Below are 20362 nucleotides of genomic sequence, written 5' to 3'. Positions count from 1 at the left end.
AATACTGTTCAATTTCACGGCATATTGCACTTTTAATATCTCTTTTTAACATCAAGCACTTTATTACTAAAGTTTCTTTATCACTGTAATATGTCAATAACTCCTGCCTACTCAAATCTGCATGGCTATATTTCCATACCGCGATATATAAACAGAAAAAGTTAAATCAATTCACACTTTATATCATCGCCATGATATCTTTATATCAGCCAGTCCTAGCAGTGATTAAACACATTACACCAGCAGGATGACAAAACCAACAACCCAGTGACTATCAGGACTCTTCCCCTGTACTTCTGTTCCTCATGTTAACTGAAGATCTGAATGATGTTCGGTTTTAACTTTAAAGCAGAATCGAGCAGACGTCCTCAGCTGACGTCAAACACTGCTCATGTGTGTGTGCATAACTTTATTTCATGTTTATCTGTGACTTGTATGAGAATTTTCATGACTTTGCAGAGAGGATTTTTCAAAATAACACACAGTCAAACCAATAATTATTCAGACACCAGATTTTTGGTGTATTTATTGTTTCACTAGTGTGATCAGGACACTATAGTTCATTTATGTAAGTGAGGAGAGCAAAATACAGTCAACTGTGACATATTATACCCAAACACTCTTCATACAGAGACTACCAGTAACATTTATAAAACATAATTCATGTGTGAGACAGTCTAACAGAAGGCTGGACAAAACCAGTCAAATATCAGCTGATTGATGAGTTCTGCTCATATTTTATTACCATTTTCTAAACTATAGCGAATAAACTGATAATGTGAGAAATGTTGAAGGAGTCTGAATAGTGGTTTGACTGTAGAGAAGTGAGAGTTATAATAATAATGAGAAGTTATTATAAAGTGCTCCACTATAGTATAACCCTGCTGATGATAATGAAACAGTGATGAGAGTCAGTGTTTATCTGGTGTGTGTGTGTGTGTGTGTGTGACTCTGGTGTCTGTGACTCTGTGTGTGTGTGTGTGTGTGTGTGTGTGTGTGTGTGTGTGTGTGTGTGTGTGTGTGTGTGTGTGTGTGTGTGACTCTGGTGTCTGTGACTCTGTGTGTGTGTGTGTGTGTGTGTGTGTGTGTGTGTGTGTGTGTGTGTGTTTGTTTTTGTGGTTTACGAGGACTTTTGACCTGAATACGCACCAGCACTATGGGGACATTTGGGTTTATGAGGACAGAGGCCATGTCCTCATAAATCCGACAGCGTAGATGTCATTTACTACGTTCCAGAAGCTCCCTCTCAAAGTTTGGCGCCATGTCCTTACATACCACAAAACCCTGAAATTTTACCATACACAGTGTATCCCTGATTTCGAGAGTGCGCTCGCGGAGCCAGGTCTTGGTATTGCACCCGCGTCATCAAAAATTTGCATTTTTTACACAAGTGTATGCTTTGGGGCCTGTGATTGGACAGATCGGTACCGGTAGGCGGGAAATCACGAAAACAAAATGGCGCCAGTGGGCGGAGCTTCAATTGGCTTTAGTGATTGGTCAGATATGTACCGGTAGGCGGGAAATCGTGAAGACAAGATGGCGCCAGTGGGCGGAGCTTCAATCAACGCTGCTTGACTGCATACCATACTGCATACACGTGAGTTAATACAAAATACCAAGTAATTATTATAATTCTCAATAATTTATCGGTTGTGAATTAAATATGTGATGCATAGTGATCATGCAATGAAACGCATTCCTTAAATATAATATAATAAAGTATCAAAATATCTTGAAAGCATATAACAAGTACAGACTATTATCTCATTAGCTTATAATTATAAGTATAAACACACAGTTTACTCATAGGCGTACATCATAGATGCTAATTTAAATACGTATTTAGATTTTTTTAAGTTTATATTATAATCAACGTGTTAATCAGAGGTGTAACGTTAGTGATGCGTCACTTTAATTTCCAGTTTGGATCGGATAGAAACACCACGTGTGAAGACCTTTGAACCATTGCACCTGTTTGAAGCAACTGTTACTGGAAAGGTAAGTTATATTGCTGTTTAATCGCTTGTGGGTCAGTCTGGCTTGTTTGTGCATGTCTTGCAAGATCTTCGCTGCTCATTTTACAGTCAGAAAGCAGCTGATGGAACGGCGCTAGCATGCTAACGGCGCTAGCATAGTGATTGTCAGCAGAGAATCAGCGATGTTGTCAGTTTGAACTTGTTTTCGATTTAAATAGAATTGTAACTGCAACTTTTTGAACACATAAAATAGTCTATCCATCCTAATAATGCATTGTCATGACGTCTGTTGAAGGGGAGGGGAATGGATATATATTCTATTATATTAATACCACCCAGTACAGTATCCTGACATTTTGCTGTTAAATATAACTGCAGTTCTGCTGGGTATTAAATATATTGTTCAAGATGCCCTCTTATTACTCTTGAATGTAATAACATATACTCTGTACCAATAGAACTGTCAGTCTTAATGTTTACAGAAAACAAACTTGCTTAATAATTTGTCAAATGAAATGCAATATTTAGAATTATTGAGTGTCTTTTTCTGTGACAGCCGACACTTCAGATAATGGCTGAAGTGAAACGGCGAAGGAGAAAGCCCAAGCCTCTGGAGGAGGCCATACAGTTTTCCCTTCTTAAAAAAGACAAAGAAGGGCTTGATGGCAGATTTATCAATGATTCTAAAGGTGAGTTAAATAAGTGAGTTTGTTTCATAAAGCTGTGTCAGATACATTATATGCCATTTACAGTGAGGATTTGACTTTTCTCTGTTGTTGTGTAGGGAGAGGTGTGTTCAGTTGCACTGAGTTTGATAAGGGAGATTTCCTGCTGGAATACAGAGGAGACCTCATAAGCAAAGAAGAATGTGAGCGGAGGCAAAGAGTATATCATGACGCCCTCAAAGTATTCTTGTTTGAATTTCGTTACGATGGAAAACTCCTCTGGTATGTACATGTATTGAATGTACAGTACTGTGCCGAAGTGTTGGACACTTTATTTTCACCCTGTAAAAAGGTTTTAAGCCAGTTACTTTTATATTTTGCTGCAATGTGTCATTAGGAAATATAATTTTACATTTCCACACATTAATTGTGCCATTAATTTTTATAATCCAGTGAGATTTGTATATGCACATGGAGTCTGACAACAGCCGGTGCTCCACACGGAGATCTGATCTCACCATCATCGAGTCTGTCTGGGGTTAGGCTACATGAAGAAACTGCGGCAACATCTCTAAGATGCTTTAAGAAACCTTCCTGTAAATTTAACTGAAAAACTTTGCAAATGTACCTAGACAAAAGCCGTTTTAAACACACAGTGTGATCACACCAAATATTGATTTGATTTAGTTTTGATAAATAAAATATATTCTTGACATTATTTTTGAAAGCATCCTGACTTTACAGCCCTTTTGCACATGTGCCTAAAACTTTTCATAATACGGTAGCTTTGCAGGAAGGTTTCTTCAAGCATCTTGGAGACATTGCTGCGGTTCTTCTGGATTTAGTTTGTCTCAGTTTTTTCTGTTTCTTCATGTAATCACAGACAGACTCAATGATGGTGAGATCAGATCAGACCGGCTGTTGTCAGACTTGTTGTGATACAGAAATCTCACTGGATTATTACAGTTAATGGCAAAATAAATCTGTGTAAATGTAAACTGATATTTCCTACTGACACACTACAGCAAAATTTATTTAAATAACTGGCTTGGAACAATTGGTAACACTTTACTTGAAGGGGTGTGCATAAGACTGACATGACACCTTCATAATCATGACATGGCAGATGTCCTAAATATGAAGGAGATTTTATGCATGTTTATGACAAGTGTCATTCGCTGAATTATGACATTTTTAATGCAAATATGTTTGAGATGTCTTTGTTATGACAACTTGACATAAACCAATACATCATAACCTGTCAGTGTCATTGTCATGACAACTTGACATTACCAAGACAACATAAATTGTCATAAATATGTCATAACCATGACACAGCAGATTAACTATCAAACTTAAGAAACCACTTAGCTTTATGGGTTAACATTACATTAAACTGTCAGGTGATTGGTTTTGACATTGGCTGTCATGAGGCCATTATAACTGTGTCATGAATGTTTTTCTTGACCTCAACTACAGTGGTACAAATTTAATTTGTCATTAAAATGTTATAATGGCTTCATGACAGCCAATGTCAAAACCAACCACATGACAGTTTAATGAAATGTTAACCCATAAAGCTAAGTGGTTTCTTAAGTTTGATAATTAATCTGCTATGTCATGTTTATGACATATTTATGACAGGTTGTGTTGTTTTAGTAATGTCAAGTTGCCATAACAAAGACATCTCACACAATGTCATATTTGCATAAAAAATGTCATAACTGAGTGAATGACACTTAATGACATTTGTCAAACATGCACAAAACCTCCTTCATATTCATGACATGTGTCATGTCATGATTATGACGGTGTCATGTCAGTCTTATGCACACCCCTTCAAGTAAAGTGTTACCGAACAATTTTTTGTTTTGGGTAATAATAACATGCCTAAGACTTTTGCGCAGTAGTGTATATTTATAATTATATTCAAAATGTGCAAGTGAACATGTCAATGATTAATTAATGCATAATTTAGTGTAGGGCTGCACGATTATGACAAAAATCATAATTGTTGATTATTCCCTTGAAATTGTAATTGCGATTTATTAATTACGATTATCACAATTTACATTGAATGATGTTTTGAGTAGTTTGGCCATGGGACCCACATTTTCCCATTGTCATCAAGCTGCGACCCACCTTTTTAGGAATTATATAGGCCTATTATAATACATTTGTTTACACAAAAATGATTGACACACACAAGTACTGTCCCCCTTTACTTAACATACAAATAAATTGTAAGAATATGACTAATACTGATAAATAAACAGTAGGCCTACGAGGTTAAGCTATTAAATAGCAGTCCCAAACTAGTTTTTTGTTAATACAATCTTGGTGTGAGCCACCACAGTCATATAATATACAAAATAACCAGTAAGTGGCATTTTGGGGTTATGGAAACAACAGGCTACCATGCTGATACACAATACTTAACAAGAACTGTTAAAGAAACATGGAAGCTGCTCCTGATAAATAGAATTAATCATACCTGCATGCAAAACACATGACGTACCAATAACGTGATTTATTGGTATTTTACTTTAAGTTACTTAATAATTTACGACGTTGCATGGTCGTATTTCTTTTGCGCTTTAGTGAAGTGATACAGCGCACACCGGCGCATTTGCGCGTGCAATTAAAGAGTGCACGCTACGACCACAGTATAATGATGACAGGACATGAAATGTAGTTTTTCTGAGGTAAGAGATTTTTTTTTTCGTAACAAGTTATGAAAATAACGAGAATAATGACACTGACATATAGCCTGAAAACATCTCATCTGACAGCAGATACTGAATCTGGACAAGACTGAATCGTTTTTTTTCTAATTTAAAACGTAACGACGTTGCATGCTTGTTTATTTTGCACTTTATTTAGTGAAGCGATATATACAGTGGCATCCGTAATCGTAATCACGATTAGAAATTCGATTAATTGTGCAGCCCTAATTTAGTGCACATTTTGGTATATTTTTTTTTAAATATCAGTTATGCATTATCAAAGCTCGGTAATGAGCATTAAATGATTGAACAAATAATATAATATTTGATGTTCCTAGGCTTTCAGTACTGATAATCTGTTTTTAATGTCAAAAACATTTTAACAGGAATAAAACTCCATTATTGATAGTTGAACTCTCATTTGTTTAGTGTTGATGCTGCCCGAGATGACGCTTCTCTTGGTAGACTTGTCAATGATGACCATATTAACCCAAACAGCAAGATGAAGACGATCCGTGTGGATGGAAAACCTCACCTATGCTTATTTGCTACAAGAAGCATATGTGCTGGTGAAGAGATCACATATAATTACGGTGATTCTGAGTGGCCATGGCGATGCACGGTATGTAAACCTTTACAACAAGAACTTTTATTTATTGGATTATTTCAAAGGTTCAAAATATTAAGTCAAATGTAATGGATTTTTATATTACAGTATGTCAGTTTGTGTGTAGCTTTACACCTGACCTGTTTAGATTAGATTAGAGTTAATCATAATAGAATTAGGTAAAAAAGTAGCCTCCTCAGTTAAAATAGACTTTCAATAAGTAATTCTGCAATGGTAATTATTTGTCAAATATTTTGTTTCTTATGTGTTTTTTAAAACTTATTTCAGATAACAGCTGAAAAGAATCAGTTGAGACCCAAACAAGATAAAGCAACTCAGTTGAGACCCAAACAAGATACAGTATCCAAGAAGTTAATTTAATAATTTAGTTATTCCTTGAAGAAAAGAACAGATTTTAGTGTTTCTCAGAAACATTGTTTGCCACTGTTATCAGTCACTGAATTATGATTGTGTGTGCAAAAAGTGAGTCCTGATCACTCACTGTACATCTAGCACAGGCGCGGTGTCTCGTATCACTCTCTACACACACACACTTTAACTCAGGGTGCCGTCAAAATGTATCTAGTTACCAGTGTCCCAGTAAAACTAGTGTCCTCATAGACCAGGGTTCTGTCAAACTTACACAACACACTCAGTCAAAGTCAAACATCAAGAACATGTTCGTATGATGACCATATTAAAACGGTGTCCTCATAGACCAGGGTTCTGTCAAACTTACACAACACACTCAGTCAAAGTCAAACATCAAGAACATGTTCGTATGATGACCTCATAAAACGGTGTCCTCATAGACCAGGGTTCTGTCAAACTTACACAACACACTCAGTCAAAGTCAAACATCAAGAACATGTTCGTATGATGACCTCATAAAACGGTGTCCTCGTAGACCAGGGTTCTGTCAAACTTACACAACACACTCAGTCAAAGTCAAACATCAAGAACATGTTCGTATGATGACCTCATAAAACGGTGTCCTCATAAAACAGGTGTAAAGCTACACACAACCTGACCTACTATAATGAACACACACACATAATATTATGCATATAAAAAGCCATGAACATTGGAAATTAATTTTCAATTTTATAACTAGTATACAATTCCTGACCTCAAGTATCCCATTTTAGAATTGGAATTGTGTTTTTTTTTTTATTCCCAACTCTAAGAATGAGCAAATGTAGCAAAGATGTTTTTGAGACGTAGGCTGTTAACGTATTTAGACCAGTGTTTCAAATGTCTAATTTGATGTTTTGTAGACTCTCAGTGAGGTTGAACCCCACCCTCTTAAAGTGAACACTCATTTCCAGTCAGAAGCCATAGACGTACAGAAGGTATTGTTTTTTTCTTTCTGTAAATCAAATGGTTATGGCCATATATTCAGTTTGAACTAAATGCACGATTTCCACGTTAATATTTCACCCTCTTTTAAATGTGCAAGTCACTGCTGTAACATATGAATTACTTTGCCCACTATAATTATTACAGAGTGGTTGAAAATGTGCCATCATATCTGAATTTGTTCTGGCATCATTAGCCATATTTTGCTTGAGTACCTCATTCATAATGTGAGCTTGTTTTTATTTCATGTTTTCAGTTGACAGTTGTCAGTGATCAATCAGGGTTAATGGAATCAAGGGTCTGTGCATCCACTGAAGGACTGGAACAGGTATGTCTGTGATGCTGCTTTACTTGGATAATCTCTGAATCACGTCTGTAGTAGAGTGATTAGTATCTTTTTTTCCTTTTCTTTACTTCCAGGTGACTCCTGAGAAGGACAGAATATCATTGGAAGGTCAAGACTGTGTTGAGAAGGATGTTGAGATGGTAATAAAAAGAGCATTGCATCATTTTAGAAAATAATAGTTTGTTGTAGTGCATCTTCTCCACATTAGCCTTCTTTTTTTCATTATGTTTTCAGATGCCACCTGTCAAAGAGTTAAATGAGGAGCAGAGCTTTTGTGGACCTACTGAAGGAGTCAAGGAGGTATTTACTTGTTTTAGTTAAATTATTTACACAGTGTTTCCCATTAATTGCCTTTACTCTGCTGGCCCTCCACAGTCTAATCTGTCCTGCCTCAGTTTGAACCGAAAGAACCAAAAAATATTTGTACACTTCTCATAATAACATAAAATGTATTTGACATTAGTTCATTTGTCAGATTCTTTGCCCAAGCAATGGCACAGAACACAAAGTCAATAGCACGATATGGCTTAGTGCCCATAGAGCTGGTAAGTCCCGCCCCTTCCGCTAACCCCATGGGACCTCTAGGTTGAAAAATCGTCAATGCAAGTGAATGTGAGAAAATAATTATTTTCTGGTCCCGTTTGAATTTTGCCATGAATGTGAACATATGTTGTCTGTAAATTTTTAATATAATTTTTTGTGTGTAGAATGCTACAATTTAGCGGGTAGAAGTTTGATACGGTTAGACTTTTTGTGAGAGCACTTTGTGGACTACAACTCTTCACTGCTTCTTTTTTTTTTACATCAGATGGGAATCTGAAGAAAGAACAGCCCATTTGGTTTGAATGGTGACATTTGGGTACAAAACACACAGGCATCTCGATCTGTCTCCATAGATTATCGCAGCATTAGCACCGTGATTTGACAAGTGGAGGGAAAATGTGTTATGGGGTGACGTCACATAGGCGACATGTAGTCTTTCTCGTTATGTCTTTTCCACAACTGCTAGCCAAAGAATCATACAATATACTGTCAAACTCGTAACATGAAAAATTATATAAAATTCACAGACATTATATGTTCAAATTCATGGCACAGTTCAAACGGGACCAGAAAATAATTATTTTCTCACATTCACTTGCATTGACTATTTTTCAACCTAGAGGTCCAGTGGGGGTTTTACAGATGGGCGGGACTTACCAGCTCTATATCAAATCGTGAATATAATTACATATATTTACATATTTATTTACATATTTATTTACATTATATATAAATATTTATTTTATATACAGCGCATGCCAGTATTAAAAACTCATAATTGTACATGTTAGATTAAATTTAATCATAAAAGAAGTAGGTAAAAAAGTAGCCTCCTTGGTTAAAATAGACTTTCAATAAGCAATTCTGCAATGGTAATTATTTGTCAAATATTTTGTTTCTTATGTGTTTTTAAAAAAGCTTATTTCAGATGACAACTGAAAAGAATCAGTTGAGACCCAAACAAGATACAGAAACTCCAAAGGTATCCAAGAAGTTAATTTAATAATTTAGTTATTCCTTGAAGAAAAGAACAGATTTTAGTGTTTCTCAGAAACATTGTTTGCCACTGTTATCAGTCACTGAATTATGATTGTGTGTGCAAAAAGTGAGTCCTGATCACTCACTGTACATCTAGCACAGGCGCGGTGTCTCGTATCACTCTCTACACACACACACTTTAACTCAGGGTGCCGTCAAAATGTATCTAGTTACCAGTGTCCCAGTAAAACTAGTGTCCTCATAGACCAGGATTCTGTCAAACTTACACAACACACTCAGTCAAAGTCAAACATCAAGAACATGTTCGTATGATGACCTCATAAAACGGTGTCCTCATAGACCAGGGTTCTGTCAAACTTACACAACACACTCAGTCAAAGTCAAACATCAAGAACATGTTCGTATGATGACCTCATAAAACGGTGTCCTCATAAAACAGGTGTAAAGCTACACACAACCTGACCTACTATAATGAACACACACACATAATATTATGCATATAAAAAGCCATGAACATTGGAAATTTATTTTCAATTTTATAACTAGTATACAATTCCTGACCTCAAGTATCCCATTTTAGAATTGGAATTGGTTTTTTTTTATTCCCAACTCTAAGAATGAGCAAATGTAGCAAAGATGTTTTTGAGACGTAGGCTGTTAACGTATTTAGACCAGTGTTTCAAATGTCTAATTTGATGTTTTGTAGACTCTCAGTGAGGTTGAACCCCACCCTCTTAAAGTGAACACTCATTTCCAGTCAGAAGCCATAGACGTACAGAAGGTATTGTTTTTTTCTTTCTGTAAATCAAATGGTTATGGCCATATATTCAGTTTGAACTAAATGCATGATTTCCACGTTAATATTTCACCCTCTTTTAAATGTGCAAGTCACTGCTGTAACATATGAATTACTTTGCCCACTATAATTATTACAGAGTGGTTGAAAATGTGCCATCATATCTGAATTTGTTCTGGCATCATTAGCCATATTTTGCTTGAGTACCTCATTCATAATGTGAGCTTGTTTTTATTTCATGTTTTCAGTTGACAGTTGTCAGTGATCAATCAGGGTTAATGGAATCAAGGGTCTGTGCATCCACTGAAGGACTGGAACAGGTATGTCTGTGATGCTGCTTTACTTGGATAATCTCTGAATCACGTCTGTAGTAGAGTGATTAGTATCTTTTTTTCCTTTTCTTTACTTCCAGGTGACTCCTGAGAAGGACAGAATATCATTGGAAGGTCAAGACTGTGTTGAGAAGGATGTTGAGATGGTAATAAAAAGAGCATTGCATCATTTTAGAAAATAATAGTTTGTTGTAGTGCATCTTCTCCACATTAGCCTTCTTTTTTTCATTATGTTTTCAGATGCCACCTGTCAAAGAGTTAAATGAGGAGCAGAGCTTTTGTGGACCTACTGAAGGAGTCAAGGAGGTATTTACTTGTTTTAGTTAAATTATTTACACAGTGTTTCCCATTAATTGCCTTTACTCTGCTGGCCCTCCACAGTCTAATCTGTCCTGCCTCAGTTTGAACCGAAAGAACCAAAAAATATTTGTACACTTCTCATAATAACATAAAATGTATTTGACATTAGTTCATTTGTCAGATTCTTTGCCCAAGCAATGGCACAGAACACAAAGTCAATAGCACGATATGGCTTAGTGCCCATAGAGCTGGTAAGTCCCGCCCCTTCCGCTAACCCCACGGGACCTCTAGGTTGAAAAATCGTCAATGCAAGTGAATGTGAGAAAATAATTATTTTCTGGTCCCGTTTGAATTTTGCCATGAATGTGAACATATGTTGTCTGTAAATTTGTAATATAATTTTTTGTGTGTAGAATGCTACAATTTAGCGGGTAGAAGTTTGATACGGTTAGACTTTTTGTGAGAGCACTTTGTGGACTACAACTCTTCGCTGCTTTTTTTTTTTTACATCAGATGGGAATCTGAAGAAAGAACAGCCCATTTGGTTTGAATGGTGACATTTGGGTACAAAACACACAGGCATCTCGATCTGTCTCCATAGATTATCGCAGCATTAGCACCGTGATTTGACAAGTGGAGGGAAAATGTGTTATGGGGTGACGTCACATAGGCGACATGTAGTCTTTCTCGTTATGTCTTTTCCACAACTGCTAGCCAAAGAATCATACAATATACTGTCAAACTCGTAACATGAAAAATTATATAAAATTCACAGACATTATATGTTCAAATTCATGGCACAGTTCAAACGGGACCAGAAAATAATTATTTTCTCACATTCACTTGCATTGACTATTTTTCAACCTAGAGGTCCAGTGGGGGTTTTACAGATGGGCGGGACTTACCAGCTCTATATCAAATCGTGAATATAATTACATATATTTACATATTTATTTACATATTTATTTACATTATATATAAATATTTATTTTATATACAGCGCATGCCAGTATTAAAAACTCATAATTGTACATGTTAGATTAAATTTAATCATAAAAGAAGTAGGTAAAAAAGTAGCCTCCTTGGTTAAAATAGACTTTCAATAAGCAATTCTGCAATGGTAATTATTTGTCAAATATTTTGTTTCTTATGTGTTTTTAAAAAAACTTATTTCAGATGACAACTGAAAAGAATCAGTTGAGACCCAAACAAGATACAGAAACTCCAAAGGTATCCAAGAAGTTAATTTAATAATTTAGTTATTCCTTGAAGAAAAGAACAGATTTTAGTGTTTCTCAGAAACATTGTTTGCCACTGTTATCAGTCACTGAATTATGATTGTGTGTGCAAAAAGTGAGTCCTGATCACTCACTGTACATCTAGCACAGGCGCGGTGTCTCGTATCACTCTCTACACACACACACTTTAACTCAGGGTGCCGTCAAAATGTATCTAGTTACCAGTGTCCCAGTAAAACTAGTGTCCTCATAGACCAGGATTCTGTCAAACTTACACAACACACTCAGTCAAAGTCAAACATCAAGAACATGTTCGTATGATGACCTCATAAAACGGTGTCCTCATAGACCAGGGTTCTGTCAAACTTACACAACACACTCAGTCAAAGTCAAACATCAAGAACATGTTCGTATGATGACCTCATAAAACGGTGTCCTCATAAAACAGGTGTAAAGCTACACACAACCTGACCTACTATAATGAACACACACACATAATATTATGCATATAAAAAGCCATGAACATTGGAAATTTATTTTCAATTTTATAACTAGTATACAATTCCTGACCTCAAGTATCCCATTTTAGAATTGGAATTGTGTTTTTTTTTTATTCCCAACTCTAAGAATGAGCAAATGTAGCAAAGATGTTTTTGAGACGTAGGCTGTTAACGTATTTAGACCAGTGTTTCAAATGTCTAATTTGATGTTTTGTAGACTCTCAGTGAGGTTGAACCCCACCCTCTTAAAGTGAACACTCATTTCCAGTCAGAAGCCATAGACGTACAGAAGGTATTGTTTTTTTCTTTCTGTAAATCAAATGGTTATGGCCATATATTCAGTTTGAACTAAATGCACGATTTCCACGTTAATATTTCACCCTCTTTTAAATGTGCAAGTCACTGCTGTAACATATGAATTACTTTGCCCACTATAATTATTACCGAGTGGTTGAAAATGTGCCATCCTATCTGAATTTGTTCTGGCATCATTAGCCATATTTTGCTTGAGTACCTCATTCATAATGTGAGCTTGTTTTTATTTCATGTTTTCAGTTGACAGTTGTCAGTGATCAATCAGGGTTAATGGAATCAAGGGTCTGTGCATCCACTGAAGGACTGGAACAGGTATGTCTGTGATGCTGCTTTACTTGGATAATCTCTGAATCACGTCTGTAGTAGAGTGATTAGTATCTTTTTTTCCTTTTCTTTACTTCCAGGTGACTCCTGAGAAGGACAGAATATCATTGGAAGGTCAAGACTGTGTTGAGAAGGATGTTGAGATGGTAATAAAAAGAGCATTGCATCATTTTAGAAAATAATAGTTTGTTGTAGTGCATCTTCTCCACATTAGCCTTCTTTTTTTCATTATGTTTTCAGATGCCACCTGTCAAAGAGTTAAATGAGGAGCAGAGCTTTTGTGGACCTACTGAAGGAGTCAAGGAGGTATTTACTTGTTTTAGTTAAATTATTTACACAGTGTTTCCCATTAATTGCCTTTACTCTGCTGGCCCTCCACAGTCTAATCTGTCCTGCCTCAGTTTGAACCGAAAGAACCAAAATGCATTTGACATTGTGTTCTGTGCCATTGCTTGGGCAAAGAATCTGTCAAATGAACTAAAGTCAAAAGCACCATATGGCTTAGTGCCCATATCAAATCGTGAAAGACTGAAATTTAATTAAGTAAATAGTCTATTGCACTCCCTGTTTCAAAGTGAAGAGCACACTTTGCTTGCGTGATCAGCTTGAGTTCCGGTGTTTGCATTCATTCCCTGTGAACTGAGACATGGAAGTGAACTCGATTTGTGCACGTGCCTTAAGTTTAATCTGCATTAGGGAATGAAACGGGCACCAGTTACACTCTATTTTCACATTTGCATTATATCCTACATTCTTGTGGACCGGAGGAGATGGACCAGATTGATGAATTTAACTTTAAAATGTACAAAACTTCTTCCAGGGTGCATGATTAAAGATGTGTTTGCACAGTATTATGGGATATTAAGATGCTCTAAAACGATGAGCTCTAAAACGATGAGCAAAACAATGCTGTGCAGCTTGAGGTTATGTTGTCTGAAAAGACAACTATTTGAGAACTTACAACCTACAGCACATTTACTGTTAATAAAAATATTAAATATGCTTCCCTCAAATCAGCCCTACTGTATAATACCTGAAAGCATTACTAAAATACAGGTATAGTACAGTAAGCCCTTAGTACATCTGTGTAGAAAGTACTGTATACTTAGTACTTTCACCTCAGTGTACATCTGTATACTTTAAATAAATACTTTAGTATTTATTTGTAAAAAAACTGCTTTTTTTATAAACTCTTTTCAGTAATATTAGACAATGTCTAAATAAGGATTTGTGTTACAGCATATCAACCAATACCATTTATTAAGCTCTGTGATGTAAATGTTCTTTAATGATTGCAATAATGTAGCTCATAATGTAGTTTTACATGTATGTTTTAGAATATTCCTTTTCTTTTATGATTTCACATTCACATTTTTTCTTCACAGATCTGTAAGCATGACGTGGTCACTTCAGCAATATCAAGCATGGACAGATGTGCTGAATGTGTGGGACCTGTTGCGGCACTAAAGTGGATTGGCCTGAGATGTAAATGTTAGTATGTCTATTTTGCAGCATGACATATCTTAATTCATTTTAGTATCATTCATTTAAGATTTAAGATCAAAATTGAATAACTGTTGCAGGTGATTATCAGATTATTGGTTAGGCTAGTAGTTTTTGTTGTGGTATAGAAGTACTTAAAAAAATATGCTTCAAGTAATGCATGGAAAGCAAAGTTACATTTGCACACACTACTCATTTTATTTTTTATTTAATTTTTGCTGATCTGAAAAATTATCCTATCCATTACCTAAAACCGTATATATGATCCAAACCTTGAGTTTTGTGATCTATTACACCACTAAAAACCATTAATAAGAATAAGGCGGTAATAGCAATTTAACATGAGATTCTATACCTAAAAGCAATACAAATGTAAACAGCTGAACATGTCCTGATACATGATTTCTCTCATAGTGTGCTCCAGTTTTTGGCACAAGTCCTGTTATTCAAAGTTTCATGAATGGACTAGAAAACAGTCATCACTGGTAAGAGAATGTTTGATTCTATTTGTTTGCTCCTCAGTTTTATGAATTAAACTTTCTATTATTGCTGTAAATTAATCATAAATATATTGACAATAGGACGTAAGTTCAGAGGAAGACGAGCAGTCAGATGAAGAATACATACCAGAGTCTGAGTCAGACAGTTCAGTTGAACTGACAACAAGACCAGCAAGATATGATCAAGTTGAACTCCTCTCAGATATACAGGGAGCTGCATCCTCTAAGTTTAGTGAACCTCGGAGATCTGATGAAACCTCTCTTAATTTATCTGAGGACAAAGAGAAACCAATCTTAAAGGCCAGGGGAGCAGCATGTGTGTTTGAAGAGTCTGGCTTGTTTTGTCATGAGGAGCAGTTGACTGATGTTGAGATAGACAGTGAATCGGACAGGTCTGGTGAATGCCACCTTCCCAGAAAGCAAGATTCAGAGGTACGCGGGTCAACCGATGTTATGTTATCACCCCGATCACACAACAGAGAGGACAGTACTGAGAAGCTTTTGAATGCAAAAAGGGCAGCAACATTGAGAGAGGAAGGGAGAGAAAGCAGTATGGCTGAAGCAGATCAGTGTGAGCAATCAGCAAATATTTCCTGTTCAGCAAATAGTAAGAACTATTGTTACATCTGCGGGAAACCTCAGTCCAAGTTAGCGCGCCATTTGAAAACTCATATGTCTGATGTTGAAGTTGGGGAGGCTTTGTCACTCCCTGTGCACTCGAAAGAACGTAAAGCAATGCTGCAAAAACTCAGGAATAAGGGCAACTATCAGCATAACACAGACGTTTTACAGTGTGGAGAGGGGGCCCTTAAAATAAAACGGGCACCAAAAAAAGAATGTGATTCAAAGCATTTTGTGCATTGCATGTACTGCAAAGGGATGTTTGTACGGAGAGATCTATGGCGTCATTTGAAAAGATGTTCCTCAAAACCAGCGTCTGACAGTGAAAACCAAGGGAGAACCAGGGTTTTGGGTCTGGCAACTATGGCAGAGTCTTCAATCAGTCAGCAGATATCTCAAGGAGTTTGGAAACTTTTAAGTGTCATGAAGCAGGATGACATTTCTGCTGTCGTCAAAAATGACCTGAGTATTCTTCAGCTTGCACAGTCTTTCTTTAACAAACATGGACATGACCCCACCAAATTTGAGTACATTCGTCAAAAACTCAGAGAAATTGGAAGATTGTTGTTGACTTTGCGTAGAGAGTTTTCTATATACAGTCTTGAAGAAGCTGTGAAACCTGCCAATTTTCACAGACTCATTGGAGCGGTCCAGAGGGTGTCTGGTTATGACGACGAGAGTCACTCCTACCAATGTCCAAGCCTTGCACTGAAATTGGGGCATTCTTTGAATAAGATTTGTGAAATCATTCACTGCAGAGCACTGATGTCCGAGGACAAGGAACTGATCGCGTCGACAGAGACCTTTAAAAAGCTCTACTCCTCAAAGTGGTCCGAGATGATCTCGCACAGTGCTTTAGTCACATTGAATGAGGCAAAATTTAACAAGCCATCAACACTGCCCTTCACTCAGGACGTACAGTGCCTTCATCAGTTCCTGGAAAAGACTGCGCATACGGCATTTCTGAAACTAAAAGAGACTGGGTCACCTCAAAGCTACGCAGAACTAGCCAAAGCAACGCTCACCAAAATAATAGTTTTCAATCGTAGACGTGCAGGAGAGGTCTCTAAAATGCCACTCAAAGGCTTCAAAGAAAGGGACAGCACTTCTCTCCATGATGATGTTGCCATGGGCCTGAGTAAGTTTGAACAGAAACTCTGCAGCCATTTTAGTCGAGTTGAGATCAGGGGGAAAAGGGGAAGAAAGGTTGCGGTTCTTCTCTCACCTGATATGGTTGATGCCCTGACACTGCTGGTCAGCAAGAGAAGTGAATGTGGAGTGCTGGACACTAATGAATTCTTGTTTGCCAGACCCAACTGCCAGAGTCACTACAGAGGCCCAGACTCTCTTAGGGTATATGCAAGTGAATGTGGAGCTCAAAATCCAGAGTTTCTAAGATCAACTCATCTGCGCAAACATGTTGCTACTCTCTCCCAAATCCTAAACCTGAAAAACAACGAATTGGATCAGGTCGCAGATTTCTTAGGACATGATATCCGCGTCCATCGCAACTATTACAGGCTGCCTGAAGCCACTACTCAGCTGGCTAAAATATCCAAGTTACTTCTAGCCATGGAAAAGGGCTGTCTTCCTAATATTCAAGGCAAATCGCTTGATGACATTGAGATTGAAGGTATGTCCATCCTAGTGTAGGCAGTACAGTGGATCTTTTACACTCATAGGGAGATTTAAGGAAACTCTGAGTTATGTGATGTACCATGCATCCATTGAGTACACTGTAGGGTGTAGTCTAATTGTCATTTTTCACAAATTACTTTTGAGTACAGGTTAAACGTGTAGATGTTTCTCATGTTCTAAATTTCACTTCAAGATGAGATCAGTATGACGGATTCTGATGCCAGTGATCTTAATGAGAGCGAGTCTGAGGATGATGCTCCTGCTGGAGCTGCAGGTGTCTCCAGTGATGTTGGTATGTGTCAAGTTTATGAACATGTTTGTTTATTATTATTTTAACCCATAATTTTCATTAGATTATTGGCATAAATAAAATGCATAGATACAATTATACTGTATACTGTGCATATAGTGCAACTTTTCTAACAGAATATTATTGAAATTAGGGATCAGCCAATAAGTTGATCATTTTCATGTTCGCCAAAAACTGATAAATAACAGATGAACACAAGTTTTAAAAAGCAGCTGTTTAACAGGCTGAAAATATTTAATCTCTGAAGTATTATTTTGATTATGTTGTTTGAAATGTCATTAAGGTATCAGGTTTATAACCAGTTAACATTGAGTTCTGTAAGTTTAAGTTACATCTGAGTTTCCTGATCAGTATATTACTAATTTCTTGCAGATGTTCATAAGATGCCCATTGAGGAGACCACTGAAGTTTTGCAAGGTACCTGAAGTTTAAATTAGAACACGACCATCATTGTAAGTACATGAGCTCTCTTATAGTTAGAGCTTACTAACGTATTAATTATTCTGTACAGAAAATGAGAGTGAGGCAGAAATTGAAAACCCACGGAGAGGACAAAAAGTGTGCTGGTCGGATGCAGAAGTTAGCGCTGTAATGAAACATTTTAAGGCACATATAATGAAAGGGAAACTGGCCACACTGACAGAATGCCAGCAGTGTAAGACAGCAGAAGATCCAGTTTTGGCTAGGCGCAGTGCTCAGAACATCAGAGATTTTGTCAGAAACCGTGGAATTACTTTAAAAAGGAAAGCACAAAGCAAGTAAAGTTAGATCATGTGTCTTATTTGATGTTGTTCTATTTTGATTATTACTTTTGTTGTTTTTGTTATTTTCATTCTGCATTAAGAAACTTATGGCAGCAGTAGTTGTCAAAAAGAGGCAATTCTGTCAGCATTTCCTCACCTTCATGTTGTTTCAAACATGTATGACTTTCTATCTTCAGTGGAACACAAAAGGAGATGTTTAGCAGAATGTTAGGGCCAACCTCAGCTTCAGCGGGAATAGTTAGACACGAGTGTACTGTAAAAACACCTTCTGAGCGAATAGAGATAGACACGAGTGTACTGTATAAACACTTTCTGAGCGAATAGAGATAGACACGAGTGTACTGTATCAACACCTTCTGAGCGAATAGAGATAGACACGAGTGTACTGTATAAACACCTTCTGAGCGAATAGAGATAGACACGAGTGTACTGTATTAACACCTTCTGAGCGAATAGAGATAGACACGAGTGTACTGTATAAACACCTGAGCGAATAGAGATAGACACGAGTGTACTGTATAAACACCTTCTGAGCGAATAGAGATAGACACGAGTGTACTGTATAAACACCTTCTGAGCGAATAGAGATAGACACGAGTGTACTGTATAAACACCTGAGCGAATAGAGATAGACACGAGTGTACTGTATCAACACCTGAGCGAATAGAGATAGACACGAGTGTACTGTATAAACACCTGAGCGAATAGAGATAGACACGAGTGTACTGTATAAACACCTGAGCGAATAGAGATAGACACGAGTGTACTGTATTAACACCTTCTGAGCGAATAGAGATAGACACGAGTGTACTGTATCAACACCTTCTGAGCGAATAGAGATAGACACGAGTGTACTGTATCAACACCTTCTGAGCGAATAGAGATAGACACGAGTGTACTGTATTAACACCTTCTGAGCGAATAGAGATAGACACGAGTGTACTGTATTAACACCTTCTGAGCGAATAGAGATAGACACGAGTGTACTGTAAAAACACCTTCTGAGCGAATAGAGATAGACACGAGTGTACTGTAAAAACACCTTCTGAGCGAATAGAGATAGACACGAGTGTACTGTATAAACACTTTCTGAGCGAATAGAGATAGACACGAGTGTACTGTAAAAACACCTTCTGAGCGAATAGAGATAGACACGAGTGTACTGTAAAAACACCTGAGCGAATAGAGATAGACACGAGTGTACTGTATAAACACCTGAGCGAATAGAGATAGACACGAGTGTACTGTATCAACACCTTCTGAGCGAATAGAGATAGACACGAGTGTACTGTATAAACACCTTCTGAGCGAATAGAGATAGACACGAGTGTACTGTATAAACACCTTCTGAGCGAATAGAGATAGACACGAGTGTACTGTATCAACACCTGAGCGAATAGAGATAGACACGAGTGTACTGTATAAACACCTGAGCGAATAGAGATAGACACGAGTGTACTGTATAAACACCTGAGCGAATAGAGATAGACACGAGTGTACTGTATCAACACCTTCTGAGCGAATAGAGATAGACACGAGTGTACTGTATTAACACCTTCTGAGCGAATAGAGATAGACACGAGTGTACTGTATCAACACCTTCTGAGCGAATAGAGATAGACACGAGTGTACTGTATCAACACCTGAGCGAATAGAGATAGACACGAGTGTACTGTATTAACACCTTCTGAGCGAATAGAGATAGACACGAGTGTACTGTATCAACACCTTCTGAGCGAATAGAGATAGACACGAGTGTACTGTATCAACACCTTCTGAGCGAATAGAGATAGACACGAGTGTACTGTATTAACACCTTCTGAGCGAATAGAGATAGACACGAGTGTACTGTATCAACACCTTCTGAGCGAATAGAGATAGACACGAGTGTACTGTATCAACACCTGAGCGAATAGAGATAGACACGAGTGTACTGTATCAACACCTTCTGAGCGAATAGAGATAGACACGAGTGTACTGTATCAACACCTTCTGAGCGA

General features: G+C 37.2%; 1 protein-coding gene across 1 annotated transcript; it reads left to right on the top strand.

The window, feature by feature from the left end:
- The first annotated feature begins 971 nt into the window (after positions 1-971).
- On the top strand, positions 972-18389 carry LOC309486919 (uncharacterized protein). The gene is made up of 22 exons (XM_082154389.1): positions 972-1998; positions 2533-2665; positions 2761-2923; positions 5797-5989; positions 7252-7326; positions 7590-7661; positions 7754-7819; positions 7914-7979; positions 9928-10002; positions 10266-10337; positions 10430-10495; positions 10590-10655; positions 12605-12679; positions 12943-13014; positions 13107-13172; positions 13267-13332; positions 14412-14517; positions 14944-15014; positions 15111-17283; positions 17482-17580; positions 17971-18015; positions 18110-18389. The coding sequence occupies exons 2-22, from the start codon at positions 2548-2550 to the stop codon at positions 18358-18360; spliced, it is 4056 nt and encodes a 1351-aa protein (XP_082010515.1). The 5' UTR covers positions 972-1998; positions 2533-2547; the 3' UTR covers positions 18361-18389.
- Positions 18390-20362: the final 1973 nt, after the last annotated feature.

This window comes from Leuciscus leuciscus, assembly GCF_965113295.1.
Source record: "Leuciscus leuciscus genome assembly, chromosome: 22".
NCBI classification, from domain to species: domain Eukaryota; kingdom Metazoa; phylum Chordata; class Actinopteri; order Cypriniformes; family Leuciscidae; genus Leuciscus; species Leuciscus leuciscus.
Note: the sequence above shows the minus strand (reverse complement) of the source record. Positions and strands in the feature narration are given on the sequence as shown.

Excerpts from the sequence above, each read along its gene's own strand:
- LOC309486919 (XM_082154389.1), top strand. The coding sequence starts at position 2,548 with ATGGCTGAAGTGAAACGGCGAAGGAGAAAGCCCAAGCCTCTGGAGGAG. Across the intron at positions 10,003-10,265 it reads AAGCCATAGACGTACAGAAG|TTGACAGTTGTCAGTGATCA; the intron begins GTATTGTTTTTT and ends TCATGTTTTCAG. Across the intron at positions 13,173-13,266 it reads TTGAGAAGGATGTTGAGATG|ATGCCACCTGTCAAAGAGTT; the intron begins GTAATAAAAAGA and ends TTATGTTTTCAG.